The following is a 26,770-nucleotide window of genomic DNA, read 5'->3' as shown; positions in this document are numbered from 1 at the left end:
TCTACTTCCATACTACTATAGAAACGATAACATATCAGAACCAGAGCATTAATATAAACCTGGGATTCACAGCTGCACTACTGTCAGAGCTGCTGTTATAGAAAACTAATCAACACCTTCTGACCAATCAGAATCCAGATCTGAATAATCTCTGTGGTATACAGGATATGAAGTGGGGTGTGTGTGTGTGTGTGTGTGTGTGTTTCAGGATGATGTCGAGTCCACAAAGCTGGAGCTGCTGCGATTGGCTCTGGCGCTTAACCTGGCGATGGCCATCGTGAAGGAGGGAACAGTTGAGGCATAAACACACACACACACACACACACACACACACATACACACTGTGCAGTTATGTTAATTCACACATTATCTCACTGTACTGTATATAAAACCGAATAAATGAAATGTTTTGACATTTAATAAAAAATACTTTTGTTATTGATTTTTGCAAAAACTGTTGCATTTCTCCAGATCTGTGTGTGTTTCCCTCTCAATCTCTTAAGCATTACACCTGAAATACCGCACAATAGAACACCTAAATAAACTCCTGCATAGTTTCCTAGACACAAATTCATGTTAAATACATGAACTAATTTTACACAGCACAAATAATATCATATTACTATATAATTATATTGTACTTATATTCACGTCTGTATTTACTGTATTCGACTGATACAATTATGGAAAATATAGCAAGTAGAGTACACTTAAGTAATAGAGAAGGCACTGATCCCATAGCGGGTATGATCAGCTGATACTAGCAAAGAAATGGGGATCAGATATCAGAGAAAATAAAGAACAGATTAGATCTGATCCTGGAACCAAAAGATCTACACTATATTAAACACCAACTAAAGGACAGAGTGAGAAATGTGACTTGTGGCGAGTCTCCTAGGGGCTTCTTCACATAAACTCCTCAGATGCTAATCCTGTCAGGTGAGAATCCCACCAATGTCATGAAACTGTTCCTGTCCATTTCAGCTCCGTCTTCCACTGACTGGGTTCAGCTGGAGTTCGTGTGGTTTTTCACCTGCTGTTCCAAATAATCCCTCAGGTTTTCATTGGGATTGAGGAAATGTTGTCCAGGGGTCACAGGTCGTTCTACTCAGAACAGAGATGCGTGTAGTCTATTAAAATGTAAAAGACAGATATCTGAATTAATAACCAAAATCTAGACTGTGGTCCTTCATGATCAACAGCATGTAATCATCTCTGCTGCAAGGAAAACATTATCATCTCCTGTTCATAATCATTCAACATTCCTTCATTCTTATAGAATACATTTGTTAGAACATTTAGCTAGAACAGATGAGAACTTCCACAAGATCTAACAGGAACATGAGCAGATATTTACCATCACATCACTGCTCTTATACAAGCACAGGCTGTAGAGCTTTATTCTGAAAACAGTGATCACTGCTGTGTGTTTTATCTCTTGTTCTACACGTGTATTTAAGTGCAGACGTTAAGAACAAGCGGAGGGGAACTTTACAGGAATGACAGAAGACACGGTGTGGAGGTGGAGTGCTGGAAGGAGTGTCAGAGTAAAGTGACTCCTTAAATTAAATATTTGTAGCAGTGTGGCATCAAAGATGATGATTTTAATTCGCTTTTATGAGAGTGGAGAAGAAAATCCGCTGCCGATCAGAAACGGGGAAAAGCCGAGATCATCTGATTCAGACAAAAGCAGCAGTATGAAGTCAGAGACAGCAGGGTGTCACAAGGAGACGAGGTGTTCATTTACAATCACTCTCATGCACTCAGTGCTGACATTTTGTAGACTCTGTCTGACTCCCTGTCTTCTGCTTTCACATCAATTTTAAATCAACACCAAACAGCATTAAAGCTCATTGTTAGAAAAAGTCTGATTAAATAGAATATAGTACAATTTTAACCCAGTATCTGATTATCTGATATTTACTGCAACTCAAAATAATGTACAAAATAATGCTGTCAGTCTTTTAATTTGTTTCAGTGTTTATCTAAAAAATATCATTACTCACTCCAGTCTGTGTAGTTTGTAACGTTCATCATTCTCCAGAGCAGAGAGACTCTTCACTTCTGAGTCTCCTAGATAATTCCAAGCCAGATTCAGTTCTCTCAGGTGTGAGGGGTTTGATCTCAGAGCTGAAGCCAGAGCAGCACAGCCTTCATCTGAGACACCACACTCACTCAACCTGCAGAGACACAATGACACTCTTCACTCTCTCAGTTTATGAATATCAAGACATACTTTGTGTATCTTGAAATGAGTGTGTGTGTGTGTGTGTGAGACAGAGAGATACTGAATGTTTAAATGGATTATTCAGTACTGACAAGAACAAGTCTGACTGTTTTATTTATGCAGAATGTGTTTGTCTGTTATTTTACACACATTCCATTGACTTGGAAGAACATTAGACCCTGTTTTATTATTATCAAAGTGAAATCATTTAAAAATCACTCCTTATTTATGATGAAACACAATGTTTTGACATATTTTAGTGCATAGTGTGTGTGTGTGTGTGTGTGTTTTCACTATTGAGGAAAACTGCATAAGTTTAATACTGCTTGTCTGTTCGGTTGCTTCTGTAAAGCAGATCTGGCAACCCGGTTCATAGCAGCTAGACACAGACGTACTGAAAGAATCCTCACTAACAGAACAAAATTTCCTCTTTAAGAATTTCACCCTGCATCACACACAGTGTATTTAGTTTGTGTCTGAGCTGCAGTTTGTGTGATTAGTTACAGTGTTGTAATAAATTTCACAGTAATTTTAGACACATTGCAGTCGCATCAAGTCACGTTTTGTGCTGCAGCTTCTCACATACGTACATCTGAGCCAAAGACTCTGTGACAGATCATCAGTGTGCAATGAAAAGAAACAATCTTCCTCCTCAGGACATTGATGATGAACCTAAAACCTCTGCTTCAGTCTCACTATTAGAGAATGTGTCTTACTGAGGAGCAGGTCATGTGACTCTCAGAGAGATGATCTTACTCCAGTTTCTCCAGTTTACAGAGAGGATTCTCCAGTACAGCAGAGAGACTCTTCACTCCTGAGTCTCCTAGTTTATTCCCAGCCAGATACAGTTCTCTCAGGTGTGAGGGTTTTGATCTCAGAGCTGAAGCCAGAGCAGCACAGCCTTCACCTGAGATATCACAATAACGCAACCTGCAGAGACACAATGACACACTCTTCATCAACACATTTTCATTACTTTAAAGATGATGAGTGGGATTTTATTATTCAGAATGACATGAGGATTTAATATCATCTGTTTATTCTAATTAACAATGTCCCTCATTTATAAAACTGGATATGAACGGGTTTGTGTGTAAATCGTTTGTACGAGCGTTTACACAAGAAATTTGGTGTTCATGAAAATCCTGTTCATTCGTATTCTACTCGTGCTCCTGAGTGTGTGTACATTTATACATAAGAAGAAGTCTTTATTTATCACATATACATTACAGCACAGTCAAATTCTTTTCTTCACATTTCCCAGCTTGAGCCCCAGACTAACGAATGTAAACCTTGACTTGATCAACTTCAAATCACATCATTTGCATGGATTAATGAAAATGTATAAACTATATATTGTAATTTTATATAATATCCAGTTGAGTTTAAACTGTTTATTTTTAACATGTTTACAGCGTTTAGCAGACTCCTTTATCCAGAGAGACTTCTAGAAGTTCTTTGGAGTTTCTATCAAAAACACATCCTCATGCTAGTTCACTAGATCAGGGACTAAGAGCACCACTGAGAACATTTGTGAAAACCAGATGTTTTATATTATTGGAGTTTATTAAAGAATATAAACAGAGAGCCAATACAAACCCATAAATGAAGACAAATAAAACTAATCATTAAAGCGAGTACGAAGAAAATCAGACTTTCAGAGACTTTTGTAAATCCGGTGGAAAATTCGAGTTGGGTTTGACTCACGCGAACATTTACACACAACTTTACTAAAAGATCGATAAATGACCCCCAAAGTCATTAAAATAATACTTTGGGTGTTGATAGGTCTAAAGGAGTGAAAACAACTGGAGAGGTTAGAGAACAACTGTGAAAGATGGTGGAAGGTCGTCAGTGGTCTGTGTTCCCCAGAGGGGAAAAAGTAAGTAAGTATGAGACTGATAAATTTACAGTGGAGTCCATTGGACTGCTTCTGTAAAGCAGATCTGGCAACCCTCTTCATAGTGACTCCATTTTTATTTAAAAATCAAAATGTTCCATTTTTTTTTTTTTTAGCTTTTAAGTTCTATGACATTAACTTCTCATTTTAATTGATAAATTCTATATTTTGAGATGATTCGCACCGTTTCCCTGCTGCATTTAAACCCTGCATCACACACAGTGTATTTAGTTTGTGTCTGAGCTGCAGTTTGTGTGATTAGTTACAGTGTTGTAGTAAATTTCACAGTAATTTTAGACACATTGCAGTCGCATCAAGTCACGTTTTGTGCTGCAGCTTCTCACATACGTACATCTGACCCAAAGACTCTGTGACAGATCATCAGTGTGCAGTGAAAAGAAACAATCTTCCTCCTCAGGACATTGATGATGAACCTAAAACCTCTGCTTCAGTCTCACTATTAGAGAATGTGTCTTACTGAGGAGCAGGTCATGTGACTCTCAGAGAGATGATCTTACCTCAGTATCTCCAGTTTACAGAGAGGATTCTCCAGTACAGCAGAGACACTCTTCACTCCTGAGACTCCTAGATTATTTCTACACAGAGTCAAATCTCTCAGGTGTGAGGGGTTTGATCTCAGAGCTGAAGTCAGAGCAGCACAGCCTTCATCTGAGATACCACAATTATACAACCTGCAGAGACACAATGACACACTCTTCATCAACACATTTTCATTACTTTAAAGATGATGTGTGGGATTTTATTATTCAGAATGACATGAGGATTTAATATCATCTGTTTATTCTAATTAACAATGTGCCTCATTTATAAAACTGGATATGAACGGGTTTGTGTGTAAATCGTTTGTACGAGCGTTTACACAAGAAATTTGGTGTTCATGAAAATCCTGTTCATTCGTATTCTACTCGTGCTCCTGAGTGTGTGTACATTTATACATAAGAAGAAGTCTTTATTTATCACATATACATTACAGCACAGTCAAATTCTTTTCTTCACATTTCCCAGCTTGTTAGGAAGTTGGAGTCAGAGCGCAGGGTCAGACATGATACAGCGCCCCCTGGAGCAGATAGGGTTAAGGGCCTTGCTCAAGGGCCCAACCTTCTGATCAGTAACCCATAGCCTTAACCATTATAATGATAAATCCTGGATACAGTTATGTACATCAGCCTCGTTCAGCTGGTAGAGGAGGAGGTGTTGGTCTCATCCATAGTCAAAATCTAGGCGTCACACAAAAACCTAGTCATAAATTTAATTCTTTAACTTTAATTCTTTTATAATTTTGATAACCCGGAAGACCCTCTGAGAACAGCGGTTGTGTCCATCTTAGATTCAGTAGGGGATAATCAGAACGTAATCGGACCTACTCATAATGGTGGTCACACTCTTGACCTCATACTAACAGACGGATTAAATAGAGAAAATATTGTAATTTTTCCGCAGTCTGAAGTTGTCTCAGACCATTATCTTATCTCGTTCATAATACATATCGATCATAATATTTCCACCTCGCCTCACTACCGCGTAAAACGTACTTTCACATCAGCTACTGCACCGAGCTTCATAAACAACCTCCCAGAGACATCACTTAGATTTGGATCACCGTCTGATCCCAGGGAACTCGATCAGGAGACTGAATGCTTAGAGTCAACACTCCGCTACACGCTGGATAGAGTGGCTCCACTCAAAAGAAAATTAAAGAAAAAACTAGCACCCTGGTATAACGATCAAACGCGAACCTTAAAACAGACCACTCGACAATTAGAACGTAAATGACCAAAACCAAACTGGTGATATTTCAAACAGCATGGAAGGAGAGTCTACTGAACTATAGACAATCTCTTAGCGATGCTAGAAAAGTCTCTCTCTCCACCTTAATAGGAGATAACAAAACAATTCTAGATTCCTATTCAACACAGTAGCAAAACTAACTAGGAATAAAACCACTACAGAGAGAAACACTCAATCATTACATAGCAGTGAAGGTTTGATGAAATTTTTTATTGGTAAAGTTGAAAATATTAGATGTGAAATTCAGTCTATTAAATTAAAACCAGACAGTATTATAACTAACCCTGTAGATGATAATATAGCAATATCAGATCAATGTTTAGAATGTTTTACTCCCCTTAGAGAGACCGAACTAGCTTCATTAATCTCTTCAGCCAATTCATCAACTTGCATACTAGATCCTGTACCTACATGTTTCTTTAAACAGATTTGTCCTGGAGTAATTGAATTGCTTTTAAATATAATCAATTCTTCCCATAGCACTGGCTATGTACCTAAATCACTTAAATTAACAGTTATTAAACCCCTGATTAAAAAACCTGACCTTGACCCCTCTCAACTGTCCAGCTATAGACCGATATCAAATCTCCCCTTCATCTCCAAGATCTTAGAAAAGGTTGTAGCACAGCAGCTATGCTCGTACTTACACAGGAACATTCATGAAATGTATCAGTCAGGATTTAGACCTCATCATAGCACAGAGACAGCGCTGGTTAAAGTAGTAAATGACCTACTACTGACCTCTGATCAGGGTTGTGTCTCGCTGCTTGTGTTACTCGACCTTAGAGCAGCTTTTGATACTATAGATCACACTATTCTCCTTGATAGATTAGAAAATGTTGTTGGCATTAAGGGAACAGTCCTCTCTTGGCTCAGGTCTTATCTGACCGATCGGTATCAGTTCGTAGATGTAAATGGAGACTTCTCCACACAGACCGACGTTAAATTTGGTGTTCCACTAGGTTCTGTTTTAGGCCCACTGCTTTTTACTTTATATATGCTACCTCTAGGTCAAATTATTCATAAACATGGAATTATCTTCCACTGTTATGCTGATGATGCACAGCTGTATGTTTCAGCGAAGCCAGAGGACAGACAGCAGCTTAGTAAAGTTGAAGAATGTGTAAAGGACATTAGATGTTGGATGCTAACTAACTTCCATCCATCCATCTTCTACCGCTTACTCCTTTTCAGGGTCGCGGGGAGCCTGGAGCCTATCTCAGGGAGCATCGGGCACAAGGCGGGGTACACCCTGGACAGGGTGCCAGTCCATTGCAGGCTAACTAACTTCCTTTTACTTAACTCTGATAAGACAGAAGTACTTGTATTAGGACCACGTGTAGCTAGAAGTAATCTTTCTGATCACATGGTTACTCTGGATGTTCTTTCTGTTTCATCATGTGCAGCAGTAAAAGACCTTGGAGTGATTATTGACTCCAGTCGATCATTTGATGCTCATGTAGATAATATTACTAGGACAGGCTTCTTTCATCTCAGAAATATTTCTAAGATAAGAAATATATTGTCACTACATGATGCAGAAATATTAGTTCATGCATTCGTCACCTCTAGACTAGATTACTGTAATGCCTTACTGTCTGGATGTTCCAGTAGGAGCATAAACAAACTCCAGTTAATCCAGAATGCAGCTGCTAGAGTCCTAACTAGAACTAGAAGATACGACCTCATCACCCCGATCTTATCCACACTGCATTGGCTCCCAGTGAAATCTCACACTGATTATAAAATACTATTATTAACCTATAAAGCACTAAATGGTCTCGCACCACAGTATCTAAGCGACCTTTTGGTTTTCTATGATCTGCCACGCCTACTTAGATCAAAAGATGCAGGCTATTTGTTGGTACCTCGAATAGCGGAGGCTACAGCAGGGGGAAGAGCTTTCTCTTATAGAGCCCCACAGTTATGGAACAGTCTTCCAATTAGTGTTCGGGACTCAGACACAGTCTCAGTGTTTAAGTCTAGGCTTAAAACATATTTGTTTACTCAAGCCTACCCTGACTAGACTTTCTGTTACGCTAAGCACAGTCCTAATAATCTCTTCTCTCCCTCTCTCCTTCTGTCGATCCACACACGATTTTATGGAGATACTAGAGATCCTGATCCTCTCTGCTCTCCGGACCTGCCTGATCCGTTTCGGATGTCCTGCCTCTGGATGGAGCTCTCATCTACTCCAATTCCAGATTGCTGGGACTACGGCTGCTTCTAAGGCCAAACAGAATTCATATAAAACCATAATGAACTTTTTCACACTATCTGTTGTTACCCAGATGAGGATGGGTTCCCTTCTGAGTCTGGTTCCTCTCAAGGTTTCTTCCTCTTAACATCTTAGCGAGTTTTTCCTTGCCACTGGCTTGTTCACTTGGAATAAATTCACACTTTTAATATCTGTATACCGTGTTTATATATTTCTGTAAAGCTGCTTTGAGACAATGTCTATTGTAAAAAGCGCTATATAAATAAAATTGAATTGAATAATTTTGCCTTAACTTATAATTTGCATGGATTACTGTAATTTTATATCTGGAATATCCTGTTGAGTTTAAACTGTTTATTTTTAACATGTTTACAGCGTTTATCAGACTCCTTTATCCAGAGCGACTTTTGGCTGCATTTTCTCTGCAGGTCTTGACGACCCGCTTACATCTTCTTTTAAAAGTGACCCATATCCGATATCTGCATTTACACTATACACCTCGTGAAACAACCCGAGGTAGACGTCACCGGAATCTTAGGCTGAAAAGGAACTAAAAATGCTGCAACTGACGCAGACGAAAATATAATACAAGCTTTTGTTTTCCACACCGTATTTAAAGATCAGCAAAACACCGGTCTCTTAAGCGCAGAAAAAAGAAGAGAGCCCTTGTCGAGAGTTGTGTTTTCGCGGTTGGTGTCCACCTGAGTTGACGACATTCGCCACTGTCGCTTTTTCAATGATGTATGACTCGCATTGTCAGGGGAATATCCGATCTGTCTGATTACATGGCAGACGCAAATGCACATATCCAATTCATATCAGATTTATTTCCACGTATGAATGAGGCCTGAAACGGATCTGAGAATACTGGAACTGTGAAAGATGGTGGAAGGTCGTCAGTGGTCTGTGTTCCCCAGAGGGAAAAAAGTAAGTAAGTATGAGCCCATTGGGCTGCTTCTGTAAAGCAGATCTGGCAACCCTCTTCATAGTGACTCCATTTTTATTTAAAAATCAAATGTTCCATTTTTTTTACCTTTTAAGTTCTATAACATTAACTTCTCATTTTAATAAATAAATTCTATATTTTGAGATCATTCGCACCGTTTCCCTGCTGCATTTAAACCCTGCATCACACACAGTGTATTTAGTTTGTGTCTGAGCTGCAGTTTGTGTGATTAGTTACAGTGTTGTAGTAAATTTCACAGTAATTTTAGACACATTGCAGTCGCATCAAGTCACGTTTTGTGCTGCAGCTTCTCACATACGTACATCTGACCCAAAGACTCTGTGACAGATCATCAGTGTGCAGTGAAAAGAAACAATCTTCCTCCTCAGGACATTGATGATGAACCTAAAACCTCTGCTTCAGTCTCACTATTAGAGAATGTGTCTTACTGAGGAGCAGGTCATGTGACTCTCAGAGAGATGATCTTACCACAGTTTCTCCAGTTTACAGAGAGGATTCTCCAGTACAGCAGAGAGACTCTTCACTCCTGAGTCTCCTAGTTTATTCTCAGACAGATCCAGGTCTCTCAGGTGTGAGGGGTTTGATCTCAGAGCTGAAGTCAGAGCAGCACAGCCTTCATCTGAGACACCACACCTCCACAACCTGCAGAGACACAATGACACACTCTTCATCAACACATTTTCATTACTTTAAAGATGATGAGTGGGATTTTATTATTCAGAATGACATGAGGATTTAATATCATCTGTTTATTCTAATTAACAATGTGCCTCATTTATAAAACTGGATATGAACGGGTTTGTGTGTAAATCGTTTGTACGAGCGTTTACACAAGAAATTTGGTGTTCATGAAAATCCTGTTCATTCGTATTCTACTCGTGCTCCTGAGTGTGTGTACATTTATACATAAGAAGAAGTCTTTATTTATCACATATACATTACAGCACAGTCAAATTCTTTTCTTCACATTTCCCAGCTTGAGCCCCAGACTAACGAATGTAAACCTTGACTTGATCAACTTCAAATCATATCATTTGCATGGATTAATGAAAATGTATATACTATATATTGTAATTTTATATAATATCCAGTTGAGTTTAAACTGTTTATTTTGAACATGTTTACAGCGTTTAGCAGACTCCTTTATCCAGAGAGACTTCTAGAAGTTCTTTGGAGTTTCTATCAAAAACACATCCTCATGCTAGTTCACTAGATCAGGGACTAAGAGCACCACTGAGAACATTTGTGAAAACCAGATGTTTTATAATATTGGAGTTTATTAAAGAATATAAAAAAGTGAGCCAATACCAACCCATAAATTAAGACAAATAAAATTAATCATGAAAGTGTCTCACAACATTGTAACTAATCACACAATCTGCAGCTCAGACACAAACTAAATACACTGTGTGTGATGCAGGGTTTAAATGCAGCAGGGAAATGGTGCAAATGATCTCAAAATATAGAATTTATCAATTAAAAAGAGACGTTAATGTCATAGAACTTAACACAATGAGACACTTCACTCCTGATAAATTCACAGTGAAGTCCATTGGGCTGCTTCTGTAAAACAGATCTGGCAACCCTCTTCATAGTGATTCCATTTTTAATTACAAATCATTTATTGAAAGTTTTACACATAAAATGTATTGATGTGTTAAGTTCTATGACTAACTTCTCATTTTAATTGATAAATTTCTATATATTGAGATCATTTGCACCATTTCACTGCTGCATTTAAACCCTGCATCACACACAGTGTATTTAGTTTGTGTCTGAGCTGCAGTTTGTGTGATTAGTTACAGTGTTGTAGTAAATTTCACAGTAATTTTAGACACATTGCAGTCGCATCAAGTCACGTTTTGTGCTGCAGCTTCTCACATACGTACATCTGACCCAAAGACTCTGTGACAGATCATCAGTGTGCAGTGAAAAGAAACAATCTTCCTCCTCAGGACATTGATGATGAACCTAAAACCTCTGCTTCAGTCTCACTATTAGAGAATGTGTCTTACTGAGGAGCAGGTCATGTGACTCTCAGAGAGATGATCTTACCCCAGTATCTCCAGTTTACAGAGAGGATTCTCCAGTACAGCAGAGAGACTCTTCACTCCTGAGTCTCCTAGTTTATTATCAGACAGAATCAGTTCTCTCAGGTGTGAGGGGTTTGATCTCAGAGCTGAAGCCAGAGCAGCATAGCCTTCATCTGAGATATCACACCTACTCAGCCTGCAGAGACACAATGACACACTCTTCATCAACACATTTTCATCTTGGTTTAAAACTTACTGTAAAGATGATGTGTGTTATGTTGGACTGTCTCCCTTCTCTTGTCCAATCACAAGATATTATTAACAGGGATGCACCGAAATGAAAATTCTTGGCCGAAGCCGAAACCGAACATGTTTTTTCGTGTTTTTTTTCCATTTATTTTGCCATTTTTTTCACCACTGCATAAATTCAATAGTCAAAATGTGCTTTTTACTGTTTTGTCTTGCTTTTCAAAGAAAAAAATAAATTACAAAAACTACAATTTCAAAATATTTATTTTAACACTGAACTTTTTTTTTTTCATTCCTGCAGGCACAGGCTACCAACAAGGCACAATATAACTTTAAATAAATAAATGAGTAAAATGAAAATATTTTGATGTGGTCATCTTTGAGCCCCTTGAATAGCTGATGTTAGGCCTATAACTGACTGCTGAAAGAATGGAACACTCTGTAGCCTACAACTAAAAGTGCATTAAAAAGTGCATTAAAAAGTGTGCGGAAAATGGTTCCATTGGGTTCTACAGGGCTGATTATATTGGGGATATGTACCGCTCGCGCCCCTGTACACCTCGCCGAGTGTTATAGTAGATATAGTAGAGTTAGATACGTTGTTAATGTTCTTGTTCCTTGATAGATTTAGTTAGTTTAAACTATAGATTAGTTCATTTAGTCCCTTTGCCTGTCTTGAGTTTTTTGGATTATGATTTGGATGTGTCTGCCTGTCCTTAAATAAATACGTCTTTACCTGCTTCCATACTCTACTCCCTTACGTCTCGCGACGTGACAGAACTCTCCGGAACAGAAACAAAAAAGTAAACATCCGAAGAGCTCGTGCGTCGTGCACGTAGTTCGTGCATGTGCGCGGTCCCTCATCGAGGTCGTGACATTCGCAGGTCTCACTCTGGTTGCGTCATCAAACACGCCATTGCTCGGTCAAATTTATTCGGCATTTTCACTTATTCGGCCGAACACCGAAAATGCTTTTTTTGCTATTTTCGGCCGAATAATTTCGGTTGCCGAACATTCGGTGCATCCCTAATTATTAATACTGAACAATTATGGTGTAAAATTACTGCTGGTTTATGTTAAAAGTAACGAGTCAGGGTTTTTTTTAAATCTCTGTATAAATGTGTTTTTATACACATATCTAAGTGCATTTAATTATTACTTTAATGCACAAGTGATATGTTTAATGACTAATATATTTGTTCTGTATGTTGTACTGATTTAACTGAAAAAACAGAACTGTACACAACTATTAACTGCAGCTTTTAGTGAGTACTGTGTCTCTCAGAGAGATGATCTTACCTCAGATTTTTTACTTTACACTGAGGATTCTCCAGTAGAGCAGAGACACGCTTCACTCCTGAGGCTCCTAGATCACTCCCAGTCAGATCCAGTGTATCCACAGTCAGATGCAGTTCTCTCAGATTGGAGGTTTCTGATCTGAGCACTGAGGCCAGAGCTCTCCCACCACTGTTTTGAATTGTATCACACCTGATACTGAAGGAAATAATACATAATGAACTAACAGTAATGCAAATTATCAAACAAGTCCTCAAAGCTTTCACTGCAACTTCTCAGTTTCAAAAGCACAAACATCAGTTAGACAAAAGTCCCACACAGTCAGAGCTGTTCAGATTCGGCTTGGTGGGAGTTTTCAGCTGCGTACATCATCACACACACATTGTATAAACATGGAGTATAAGATCCGGGACACCAAATGGGAAAGCAAGAGTCTGATCTAAAATGTTATTAATAGGAGAAAAGAAAGAGTCTAAAGTGTCATGAAGAGTTAGATTGATCTGAACAGCTAAGACATTTGATTTGTTCTCTTAACACTGTAACAGTAGAACAGTTCTATTCAGATTTACTTACATTGCTTTTCTGGATGCTGCAATCACAGGCATCACCTTCACAAGAATCTCCTCTCTTATTTTATCTGTAGAGATATATTTACTCTGGTCAAATTCCTCCAGCTCCTCTGCTGATGTCAGTAAGACAAACACCAGAGCAGACCACTGTGAAGAAGAGAGTTCACTTTGTTTTCCAGATTTCAGGTAGCGTTGGATTTCCTCCACTAGAGAATTGTCCCCCAGTTCATTCAGACAGTGGAACAGATTGATGGCTTTCTCTGTAGGGGTATCTTCACTGATCATCTCCTTGATGTACTGTACTGTGTTCCTCTTTCCTGTCTGGGAGCTACTTCCTGTATGTGTTACTAAGGCACGTAAGAGTTTCTGATTGGACTCCAGTGAGAGACCCAGAAGAAAGCGGAGGAAAAGATCCAGATGTCCAGTCTCACTCTTTAAGGCCTGATCTACAGCACTCTTGTGGACATCTGAAATTGTCTTAAAGTCCCGACTCTGTTCAAGAACATTTCTCTTTTCCTTCATGCATGTCAGGTGCACATACAGAGCTGCGAGATGCTCCTGAATGCTCAGATGAACAAAGCAGTACACTTTACTCTGGTGAAGCCCAAACTCTTCTCTGAAGATCTGAGTACACACACCTGAGTACACTGCTGCTTCTCTCACATCAATGCCACACTCTCTCAGGTCTTCCTCATAGAAGATCAGGTTGCCTTTCATCAGCTGCTGAAAAGCCAGTTTTCCCAGTTTGAGAAGCATTTCTTCATCACTCTCCTGCTTCTTTGAGTACTTTTCTCTTATGATGTTTGTCTGAATGATGAGGAAGCGCGTGTACATTTGAGTCAGAGTCTTGGGCATCTCTCCGCTCTCTGCTTCATCCAACAATCTCTCTAGAACAGTGGCTGAAATCCAGCAGAAGACTGGGATGTGGCACATGATGTAGAGGCTTCTTAATGACTTCAGGTGTGTGATGATGTTATTGGCCAGGCTCTGATCACTGATCCTCTTCCTGAAGTACTCCTCCTTCTGTGGGTCACTGAACCCTCGTACCTCTGTGACTCGATGGACACACTCAGAGGGGATTTGATCAGCTGCTGCGGGTCGGGAGGTGATCCAGATGAGAGCAGAGGGAAGCAGATTCCCTTTGATCAGGTTTATCAGCAGCACATGCACTGATGCTGATTCAGTTACATCACACACTCTCTCTGTGTTCTGGAAATCCAGAGGAAAACGATACTCGTCCAATCCGTCAAAAATGAACAGAACCTTTTCCAAACTGGACATTTCTGTTTCTTTTGTCTCCTTAAAACAGACATGAAGGAGATCCATCAGACTCAGTTTCTGGTCCTTCATCAAATTCAGCTCTCTGAAAGGAAGTGGAAACATGAGCTGGACGTCCTGATTTACTTTCCCTTCAGCCCAGTCCAGAATGAACTTCTGCACAGAAACTGTTTTTCCGATGCCAGCGACTCCCTTTGTCAGCACAGTTCTGATGGGTTTGTCTTTTTTAGATAAGGTCTTTGTCAGCACAGTTCTGATGGGTTCGTCTTGATCAGATAAGGGCTTAAAGATGTCACTGCATTTGATTGGTGTTTCCTCTGTTGTTGTTCTCCTGGATGCTGCCTCGATCTGTCTCACCTCATGTTCTTTATTGACGTCTCCACTGTCTCCCTCTGTGATGTAGAGCTCTGTGTAGATCTCATTCAGGAGTGTTCGGTTTTCCGGGTTTATCATCACTCCATTTAAACACTGAAACTTCTTCACCAGATTTAATTTGAACTTTTTCTGGAATTCATTTACAGCAGCAGGTTCTGGGTCGTGTCTGTGACAGGGTGAAGAAGGAAGACATGGTGAGACATGGGGTCTAATTATTAGAGTTTAAGATCACACTTTTTTCTGACTGTTACCACAGATAACCATTCTTTATGATGTTCTCACTGTGTATTTGCCTTATTCTACAGTATGTGTTCTATAATCTAATCACTCTGCAGGAAATAACAGCAGAGATGTTTATAATACCAGCGCGTCAGTGTCACAGTCATGTTGTTGGGTTTGATCTTACCCTGTAGCTGTGATGATGTTCTTTTCTCTTCTGTCTCCTGACTTCTGTAGAACACTGGGAATAAAAACTGTAGCTGTTAAAGACAATAACTTTCATCACTTTAAAAACAATTGTAGTGGGGGTTCGAATTCGGAGTTCGACGGAGTAAGACACGAAGTTGGAGGCTCCTGCTGATTTCGATTAAAATTGTAATTAATTAGCGCTTTTTGGTCATATAATATATTTTGACTTATTCTACTTCTTTCCCTTGTTTGCACTTTTAATTTTGTGGCTCGTTAAAATGTCTGGAAAGAACACGAAACCCGTGGTAGCATTCAGACACGACTGAGGCCTAGGGTGCACGCCGCGAGCGAGCCCCTTCTCCCCCTGAATCCGCATCCGCGTTGCCGAGCGGTATCCCTGACTTCGCCGCACTCAAGCTTGAGCTGCTGGCTTTACTGAGGAAGGACATTGCCGATATTTTTAAAAAGGAGTTCCAGGAGATTCTCAGGGATGCACTTCGGCTCTAATTGGCTATTTATATTCCTATGGTTTACTTTATTTAAATGGTTAGTAGTAATATGGATCCCAGCATAGCTGGCACAGGCACGCCTTTAAGATTTATTAGTTGGAACGTCAGAGGTATGGGTAATCCTGTCAAGAGATCTAAGGTTTTTACACATTTGAAAGGTTTAAACTCCAATATAGTATTTTTACAGGAGACGCACCTACGTATTAAAGATCATCAAAGGTTACACTGCCTTGGGTGAGTCAAGTCTTCCACTCGAACTTTAATTCAAAAGCAAGAGGGGTCGCTATTTTAATTGACAAAAGGATACAGTTTTCCTCCACTAACGTTATCGCTGATGTGAACGGTAGATATATTATAGCTGCTGGTACTCTGATGCAAAGACAGGTGTTGTTGGTAAATGTATACGCTCCAAACTTTGATGATGTGGAATCTGCTAATAGATTGTTGAGCAATCTCCCTTTCTTAAATACTCACCTGTTGATTTTCGGTGGAGATTTAAACTGTGTAACTGACCCAAACTTAGATCGGTCTAATCCCCGTACTCTGAATCAATCTGCGATGTCTAAAACATTTTCAGATTTTACGTGTCAGAACGGTCTCGTTGATCCCTGGAGATCCCGTAACTCTGCTCTTAAAAAGTTCTCTTTCTTCTCCCAGGTGCATCATTCCTATTCGAGGATTGATGATTTTTTATAGACAGCACTCTTGATTCTTGTGTAGTTTCTTCTATCTGGGTATTGTAATTTCTGACCATGCGCCTCTACAATTAAATATTCATCTTTCTATTTATAAACGTAGCCCACCGCCTTGGAGATTTAACTCTCTTCTTTTAGCAGACAGTGAATTCTGTGAGTTCATTTCTACTTCTATTGAGGACTTTCTTTTCTTCAATCAGAATGACTCCACCTCTTATTCATTGTTATGGGAGACACTTCAATCCTATATCAGAGGGCAGATTATTTCTTATTCTGCTCGCTGTAATGAAAAACGCACTGCTGGGGTTAATGAACTTACATCTGCGATCAGTAACCTCGATCAGAGATGTGCACTGAACCCCTCTCCAGAACTTCTTAAACAGCGTATCGACTTACAGGCAGAATTTAATCTTATTTCGACTCAAGAGGCGGAACGCTTATCGTTACGTACTCGTGGTTCATATTATGAACATGGCGACAAGCCGAGTCGTTTACTGGCACATCAGCTACGGCGACAGGCCACGTCCTGTCTCATAGCCAGTATAAAAAACACTTATAATATTGTCACTACAGATCCCATGGAAATTAATGCTACTTTTAAATCGTTTTACTCTTCGCTTTATAAATCGGAATTTCCTACAGACAATACTAAAGTGAATGCATTTCTTCAAAACCTTTGTAACCCTGTTATTGATTCGAATACTGCCATGCAACTGGACTCCCCACTCTCTCTTGAAGAAATTTTAATTTCAGTTAAAACTATGCAATCTAACAAAGCTCCTGGCCCGGACGGGGTTCCAGTTGAATTTTTTAAACGTTTATTGGAAAACTAGCTCCACTGCTTTTGGCTATGTTCAACGAATCTTTGGAATGTGGGTCTTTGCCTCCAACATTGACACAAACCACTATAGCTCTGCTTCTTAAGGAGGGTAAGGATCCGTCCTCCTGCGGTTCTTATTGACCGCTGTCTCTGCTTAATGCAGATGTGAAGGTGTTGGCGAAAGTAATGGCATCTCGTTTAGAGAATGTACTCCCTTATATTATACCTGAAGAGCAGAACAGTTTTATAAAGGGACGTCAATTGTTTTTCAAAACCCGTACACTCTAATATAATTTATTCAAAGCATTCGTCTGTGCTCCCTGAGATTGTGATTTCATTAGATGCTGAAAAAGCATTTGACAGGGTTGAGTGGGAGTATTTGTTTGCAGTCTTGAGGAAGTTCGGATTTGGGGATAAGTTTATTTCTTGGATTAGCCTCCTTTACTCATCCCCTAATGCCAGGGTTCAGACAAACGATATTTATTCGGATTATTTTGCTCTCGGACGAGGGTGTCGTCAAGGCTGTCCTTTATCCCCTCTGCTTTTTGCTGTCGCTATCGAGCCGCTGTCTATTGCACTAAAATCTTCTCCCTTGTTTAAAGGAATAGTTCGATACGGTGTAGAATACAAATTGTCGCTATATGCTGATGATTTGTTATTGTATGTAACTGATCCTGTTGCCTCTATGCCAGCTGTCTTGGGTGTTCTGGAGTCCTTCGGTGTTGTCTCTGGTTATAAATTAAATTTAGATAAAAGCGACTGTTTTCCTGTCAATACTGCAGCATTTTCTCTCCAACAGTCAGATCTACTGTTTCGATTTAGTCAGTCAGGGTTTAAATACCTAGGTATCAACGTGACACGCTCTTTATCTAATCTTTCATCAGCTAACTTCACTCCCCTTATCTCAAAGGTTAAATCTAACATTCAGAGTTGGGGTAACTTACCCCTTTCTCTAATTGGCAGGATCAATGTCGTCAAAATGAATATATTACCCAAGTTTCTTTTCTTCCAGCAAGTTCCTCTTTCTCTGCCAAAATCATTCTTGATTTTTCGATTGAATTTCGATTGAATGAATTCTTGATTCATTGGATAAGATAATTAGTACATTTATTTGGGGAGGGAAGCCACCAAGGGTTAGTAAATCTTTATTGCAGAAATGTAGACTTAGTGGAGGACTTGCATTACCCAATTTTCAATTCTATCACTGGGCTGCACACATCCATAAACTTTGCTACAGGATTAAATCTCCTGGATCTTCTTGGTGTAAATTGGAACCATCTTCTTATAGGGAATCCTCTTTACCTGCTTTGCTTTATTCCTCTTTACCTACAAAACTCTCCCTATATACTGATAATCTAGTTGTCCTCAACACACTTATGACTTGGTATCAATTTAGACGGCGCTTTAAATTTGTAGGTGCATCCTCTTTGGGTCCTTTAAGCAACAACCATCTATTTCCTCCATCGTGTTTGGACTCCACATTTTCAGTATGGTATGACAAGGGCATTAAACAAGTTAAAAATCTGAATGCCGATGGTGTGTTTGATAGCTTTGCCAATCTGGCATCCACTTATGACCTCCCTGTGACGCATTTTTTTTCGGTATTTTCAAATTCGGAATTTCGTTTCTAGATGTTTTCATGATTTCCCCTCTGCGCCTCCTGAACAGGCTTGGGAAAGCTTGTTTTCAAACAATCCGCATCAGAGAGGAATGATTTCTAGGATTTATGATGTTATCCTGGCGCTAGGTAGTGAGTCGAGTAACAAAATTAGGAATGCGTGGGAAACGGAGTTAGGAGTACAGATAAGTGAGGAGTGTTGGGAACGTGCTATAGGGAGGGTACAGTCTCCCACTTCTTGTGCTCGTCTTGGACTTATACAGTTCAAAGTTTTACTCAGAGTCCATCTGTCCAAGTCGAGACTTTCTGTGATATATCCGGATGTAGAGGACAGGTGTGATAAATGCCATGGCTCTCCCTGTCATCTTGGCCATATGTTTTTCTTCTGCCCTGATCTCCATGGTTTTTGGTCTGGTTTCTTTACCATCATGTCCACTATTCTCAGGGTAGATTTAAAGCCTTGTCCACTGATTGCTGTGTTTGGGATTCCTGATGACTCAGTTCCATTGAGCTCGATACAAAAGGATGTTATTGCTTTCACATCCCTTATAGCAAGACGTTCCCTACTGTTGCATTGGAAGTCTGCTAAATACCCATCTATCTCCCAGTGGCTAAAGGACGTGATGTTTTTTCTAAAACTCGAGAAAATAAGGTATACGATGAAGGGTTGTACGGACAAGTTTTTTTTATACATGGCATCCCTTTTTCGTATACTTTATGGAGTTACAGACACTTCCCACTTAAATTTTTGTGCTTGTTGTTGGGTCTTCCAATATCTATATAACCAGCGACAGTTATTGTGTAGCCATGATACTGTGACACTGTGAATCATCAGATCCTCCTGTCAACTCTCTCCAGCCTGGCATCACCGAAACAGCTCTGCGCTGGGTGGAGTCATATCTCACAGGCAGATCCTTCAAGGTATTGGGGTGGGATTCTGAAACTAAGCAACTCACAGCTGGGGTTCCCCAGGGGTCGGTTCTGGGTCAACTGCACTTTTCTATTTATACTACATCTCTGGGGCCTGTGATTGAGTCTCAGGGCTTCTCATATCACTGCTATGTTGATGACACCCAGCTCTATTTGTTCTTCCAAGCTGATGATCCATCCGTCTCTGCACGAATCTCTGACTGCCTGTCTGACATCTCAAACTGGATGTGGGGAAAACTGGATGAGCTTAAGCTCAACTTAGCAAAAACTGAGCTTCTCGTCATCACTGCCTGTCCCTTAATCAACCACAACCTCACCGTACAGCTATGCTCAACCAGATTCAAGCCAACCAGGACAGCCAGAAATCCTGGGGTAACTTCTGATGACGACTTGAATTTACAGACCACCTTTCAACAACATTTCAAGAAAAACAGACCCTATCTCATCACTGAACAGACTACACTAGTCCAGGCTCTTGTTATGTAAAACTTGACTACTGCAACACACTACTCCAGGGTCTCCCAGCCAGCTCCATCAAACCCTTTCAGATGATTCAGAATGCAGCAGAATGCCTCATCTTCAACCATCCCAAAAGAACCCACATCACACCCCTCTTCATCTCCCTCGACAGTACCCACCTTCAACGCTCTCCTTGAGGTTTACACTCCCTCACGCAATCTGCGATCGATTAATGACCGACTCTTAGTAGTGCCTACTCAGCATGGCACGAGGTCTCTTTCCAGAACCCTCCAACTGACCGGCCCTCAGTGGTGGAATGAACTTCCAACCTCAATCCGGACAGCAGAATCTGTCACTATCTTCAGTAAACGGCTAAAGACCCACCTCTTCCGTGAGCACTTTACTAAACATTAACCTAACCCCCCCAACCCCTCCCCGCATTTAATATATATATATATATATATATATATATATATATATATATATATATATATATACATATATATACATATACATATATATATATATATATATATATATATACACACACACACACATATATATATATATATATGCGCTTCTCTGCTTGATATATCGCTTTGCTTGTATTTCCTCATTTGTAAGTCGCTTTGATAAAAGTGTCTGCTAAATGAAAAAATGAAAATGTAAATAATTGAATTATTGCTATTTCCTATTGAGAACACCTCAATGTTTAATTATTATAACTATTATTATTATAACTATTATTAGTATTAGTAGTAGTTTTAGTGTCATTACATATTGTTTCCTGTAGTTTGTTTGCTTATATCAGCTTTTCTTGCTTTAGCATTTAAGACATTACCTGTAAGACATTTTGACCTTCATAAATGTTTACAATATTTCATCTAAAGCATTCACTGAAAGTTCTGTAGTATCAATAAAGATCAAGAAACTATAATACAAATCAAAATAGCTGCTAATGATTGTGTAGCACAGACATTAACTGTGACTTTAACTATGAGAATTATGGGATGTTACCTGTGTACAGACGAGGAGTCTTTATTTCTAAAGTTCCGAGGAAGCTCCATAGACTCATCACTCTTCATGGAGACACAGCTGGGTTCTGGGGAGTCTGATTTCTCTCTCTGTAGTTTACTGTACAACATTATAGAAAGTTCTTTATATACACGATTTACAGATATTGACTGACTTGTTAATTTGCTCTAATAATGAACAGTGGAATGTACAGTCTTTATTGGTTGTGTTAATTATTTTGTCATTACTATTACTTTTATTGTCACATCAAGATACATTTACTTCATATATTATGTATATGACACTGTGAAACACTGAACTGCACATTTATTGATATTTATTACTCTAAAATATTTAGTGAAAGTACTGTAGCAGCATTAGAGTCTAATTAAAGTATAGAATACACAGATGAATATCAGAATGCTGCTATTGACCCTGGACTGGATAAAAGAATGTGTAACATGGCCTTTTTCTCTGCAGTGACTTTAACTATGAGAATTATGGGATGTTACCTGTGTACAGACGAGGAGTCTTTATTTCTAAAGTTTCGAGGAAGCTCCATAGATTCTTCACTCTTCATGGAGACACAGCTGGGTTCTGGGGAGTCTGATCTCTTTCTCTGTAGTTTACTGTACAACATTATAGAGTGGACATGAGACACAATTTTCTTAATTAATGCTTACTTTATAGTCCACAGCCTTGTTTCATTTGGCCTGCGTGAACTTGGATAAAATAACACTGAAACGACTCGTAGTGCACTACTGCTCAACATTTTCGAAGTGTCCAGAATTCACAGCAGATATCCAAAGTGTACCATCTGAAGGTAGTTACCATAAACCTTTGTACGAGTGCACTGGAGTTTCTATCACGGTTTGGCTTGACCACAGTCTGAAATGAGGGTTAAATAAACGCCTGTGTGCTGCACTCGATGTAAGTCTCACTCACGTCTAAAACGATTCAGAAGCACGTGGTGTTTTGTGCTGGCAGTGGCGTAACCACAAATTAATAGTTTGTGATGAGGAAATATACCAAATATAACCAGGACTGTTTTCCTCATCTGTACAGTTAAACTGTTTAGTGATGTGCTCGTGCATTTCAGGTGGATGTCGGTATAATAAATGTTATTATTATACTTACTATATTATTAATGTGATTATTAATGTTATGCACTTCAATAATTTCTGTTAGCCCTTCTTTTTCCTATAAACATCCTATTCTAATTTCAGAGCCTATAGATAATTGGTGGTATTTGATAGAATATGAGGGAAAAAAAATGTATAAACTTTGATTATGGCCATTCAGGGTCTCCCAGCCAGCTCCATCAAACCCTTTCAGATGATTCAGAATGCAGCAAAATGCCTCATCTTCAACCAGCCCAAAAGAACCCACATCACACCCCTCTTCATCTCCCTCCCCAGTACCCACCTTCAACGCTCTCCACGAGGTTTACGCTCCCTCACGCAATCTGCGATTGGTTAACAACCGACGCTTAGTAGTGCCTACTCAGCATGGCAGGAGGTCTCTTTCCAGAACCCTCGAACTGACCGTCCCTCAGTGGTGGAATGAACTTCCAACCTCAATCCGGACCACAGAACCTGTCACGATCTTCAGTAAACGGCTAAAGACCCACCTCTTCCGTGAACACTTTAATAAACATTAACCTAACCCCCCCCTCCCCACCCTTATTAACAAAAAAAGTACACTGGCTCTTACACCTCTACTCTGTGCACTTTGCTTCACTAGAACTCCATTAGAAATCTTGTACAGTAGCACTACTTGTACTGTTCTCCGCTTGATACATCGCTTTGCTTGTATTTCCTCATTTGTAAGTGGCTTTGTATAAAAGCGTCTGCTAAATGAATAAATGTAAATCATATTTTAATAATTGTTATTTCCTATTAGAACACCTCACTGTTTTATTACTATTATTATTATTATTATTATTATTATTATTATTTATAGTAGTAGTAGTTTTAGTGTCATGGCATATTGTTTGCTCTAGTTTGTTTTGCTTATATGTAGGACCTTCAGGACAACCAGACAGCCATTAAAATCATAGAGTGATTAAAACTTAGCCTCCACAGCTTATCACTACTGGCAGCGAGGAAGATTCATTTTGTTACTCCTGTCCGTTTCATCATCTGGTTTTCAGAACTCCGCTTCTTTCTTTTCTCAAGTAATACTGCTGATTTTAACCTAGACACTTTTAAGCTGAAACCAACCTGCAACTGTGAGCGACTCCATCCAATTGCCGATTATCGTCTCGACCAGGCCTCCTGACCTCCAACGATGTCGCACGCCTCGACTCTCACTAACTACGGCAAGCAACTACACATCCTTCCCATGTTTAATAAGCTGGTGCAGTAGAATCCATACCTAGGCTAACCTTACAATCAGTTCTGGGTCACTCCTAATGCACTGATGGTTCGCTCAGGTCAGAGTCTATTCTGGAAGCCATAATTTGCCGAAACACTAGCATTCTGCTTTGCATTTGTTATACTGTACGTCCATTCCTCTGTCATACATATATATGTGTGTGTGTGTGTGTGTACTAGAGCAGTCTTTGTGTAGTAGTTAGATTCGTTTGCGTGTTGTAGAATCATGTAATGAAGTCTCGTCTATATTAAAGTGAAGTTGTCTGTGATTCATTTGCTCATGATCTTAGTCCCTAAACTTGCAGACCCTGCTACCCTGCTCAGAAATATTGCCTCAACTACTACCACGATAGTAATAACTTTCAGAATCAGTGCGCAGCCTCTCTAAAACCTTCGCTGGATGAATAAATTGGTTAGCCGTTGTTATTTGATTCTGGCAATAGTCCCCTAAATCAAATTAAGATTCCTAGGGAGGTGAGGCTTTCCTGTATGTATTGGTGGAGAATACAGGTAACTAAATTTACTATCTAAATTTTCTTTAAATACAATGGTGGAGAATGAATACATTAATTTAAACAGCTAATTTTCCCTATAGATATAGCATTTCTTGCTTTAGCATTTAAGACATTACCTGTAAGACATTTTGACCTTCATAAATGTTTACAATATTTCATCTAAAGCATTCACTGAATGTTCTGTAGTATCACTAAAGACCAAGAAACTATAATACAAATCAAAATAGCTGCTAATGATTGTGTAGCACAGACATTAACTGTGACTTTAACTATGAGAATTATGGGATGTTACCTGTGTACAGACGAGGAGTCTTTATTTCTAAAGTTCCGAGGAAGCTCCATAGACTCATCACTCTTCATGGAGACACAGCTGGGTTCTGGGGGGTGTGATCTCTTTCTCTGTAGTTTACTGTACAACATTATAGAAAGTTCTTTATATACACGATTTACAGATATTGACTGACTTGTTAATTTGCTCTAATAATGAACAGTGGAATGTACAGTCTTTATTGGTTGTGTTAATTATTTTGTCATTACTATTACTTTTATTGTCACATCAAGATACATTTACTTCATATATTACGTATATGACACTGTGAAACACTGAACTGCACATTTATTGATATTTATTACTCTAAAATATTTAGTGAAAGTACTGTAGCAGCATTAGAGTCTAATTAAAGTATAGCTTAAAGCGATAAATATCAGAATGCTGCTACTGACCCTGGACTGGATAAAAAAATGTGCAACACGGCCTTTCTCTCTGCCGTGACTTTAACTATGAGAATTATGGGATGTTACCTGTGTACAGATGAGGAGTCTCTATTTCTAAAGTTTCGAGGAAGCTCCATAGACTCATCACTCTTCATGGAGACACAGCTGGGATCTGGGGAGTCTGATCTCTTTCTCTGTAGTTTACTGCACAACATTACAGAGAGGACATGAGACACAATTTCACTGTCTCAATAATCAGCATATAAAATACAGTGAGAGAATTTGTATCATATGGTATATCGTGATATTTCTGTTTAATATTCGTTATGACCTCTACCTCTCTTATTGTTTATACAATAATGTTACTTTGTACTTCTTATTCATTTTAGAATCAGTGTTGAATATTTGTATCTGTTTCATGAAATTTTATAGTCTGGTGTTTATGTACATTATATTATTTTCATAATTTTTATTTCCTATTAGAACTCCTTAATGTTCATTATTATTATTATTATTATTATTAGTAGTAGTAGTAGTAGTAGTTTAAGTGTCATTCCATATTGTTTCCTGTAACATTTTCAAACTGTCCAGAATTCACAGCAGATATCCAAAGTGTACCATCTGAAGGTAGTTACCATAAACCTTTGTACGAGTGCACTGGAGTTTCTATCACGGTTTGGCTTGACCACAGTCTGAAATGAGGGTTAAATAAACACCTGTGTGCTGCACTTGATGTAAGTCTCACTCGCGTCTAAAACGATTCAGAAGCACGTGGTGTTTGTGCTGGCAGTGGCGTAACCACAAATTAATAGTTTGTGATGAGGAAATATACAAAATATAATACACAGAGTACCAAAATAACGCCCTGTCTGTGTTTAGTGTATCGTCTCATGTCCCTTTACTGTTCCACTGTATGGTTCATTTTCATAAGGACATCATTTTATTACAATCAACAGAATCCAGCAGTTTTTTCAAGTGATGACTGATAACTTCTCATGCTCAGTATAAATATTTGTTATTATTTTCATATAAACTCATTATATATTTCAGATATGAATATTTAATGCCTAAAATACTAGGACATGGAAGCTTACTGGTTATTATTGGGCGGGGTCACATTCTCTGTGTCCAGGTCAGGGGTCTCCATGTTTGAATATTAGTGTAAACACAGACAGCTCATGGACACACAGCTGAGTCCTGAAGATGCTGATCTCTTCTGCTGGAATTACTGACACTCCTAGAAAACACAAAACAAACACACAGTTACAATTGGGGGAAAATCTTTCACATCTCTCAACTAAAGAAAATGTTGCTCCTTTGATAAAACAAAGTTGTGCGTGCGTGCGTGTGTGTGTGCGTGTGTGTGTGTGTGTGTGTGTGTGCGCGTATGCTCGGAGGTGAGGTGAACAATTCAATAATCAGGGGAGGGAGACCTCTGCTGGAAGGGGGGAGACACAGTTTGAAGTATAAGTGTGACGCTTTAAATAAAAAGTCTGAACCAGAAGGCAGCTAAAATGATTTGTAGTTAATAGAAGTGCTACTTTAAGTCTAATACACTTTCTCTTTAACAGCATTACATGGGTTTTAGTTTAAATAAATGTACTGTAAATTCTGAGTCAGAAGTCAGTAAGTCTGAAATCAGTTGTACTAAACAGAGATGATTTCTGTGAGCCTAAAGTAAGGGTGTTCCATATGACTGTTTTAGACCGTGAACGATCCATGATCTGTATTTACAGAGGGATCACACGTACCATCATACTAAATATATTTTGTTCGCTGTGCTGAAAATGCT

General features: G+C 39.1%; 1 protein-coding gene across 25 annotated transcripts in view; it reads right to left on the bottom strand.

Annotated features, from left to right (window-relative positions):
• LOC128616309 (uncharacterized) overlaps nt 1-26,770 on the bottom strand; it is a 250,341-nt gene that overhangs the window by 175,461 nt on the left and 48,110 nt on the right. For 15 of the 25 annotated variants that reach the window (XM_053638880.1, XM_053638884.1, XM_053638894.1 and 12 more), the window contains 11 exons: nt 25,066-25,182; nt 24,557-24,673; nt 21,887-22,003; nt 21,378-21,494; nt 15,328-15,381; nt 13,273-15,087; nt 12,703-12,897; nt 11,177-11,350; nt 9,590-9,763; nt 4,646-4,819; nt 2,984-3,157 (listed from right to left, as the gene is read on the bottom strand). In XM_053638880.1, the coding sequence (XP_053494855.1) occupies nt 2,984-3,157; nt 4,646-4,819; nt 9,590-9,763; nt 11,177-11,350; nt 12,703-12,897; nt 13,273-15,087; nt 15,328-15,381; nt 21,378-21,494; nt 21,887-22,003; nt 24,557-24,673; nt 25,066-25,182 (3,228 nt within the window). Of the gene's footprint in view, nt 1-2,983; nt 3,158-4,645; nt 4,820-9,589; nt 9,764-11,176; nt 11,351-12,702; nt 12,898-13,272; nt 15,088-15,327; nt 15,382-21,377; nt 21,495-21,886; nt 22,004-24,556; nt 24,674-25,065; nt 25,183-26,072; nt 26,216-26,770 lie in introns of all 25 variants that reach the window. The other 10 variants (XM_053638889.1, XM_053638886.1, XM_053638887.1 and 7 more) reach the window with 7 other exon arrangements.

This window comes from Ictalurus furcatus, chromosome 12 (genome assembly GCF_023375685.1).
Source record: "Ictalurus furcatus strain D&B chromosome 12, Billie_1.0, whole genome shotgun sequence".
NCBI lineage: Eukaryota > Metazoa > Chordata > Actinopteri > Siluriformes > Ictaluridae > Ictalurus > Ictalurus furcatus.
The sequence above is the reverse complement of the archived record's forward strand: the minus strand, read 5'-3'. Positions and strand labels throughout refer to the sequence as shown.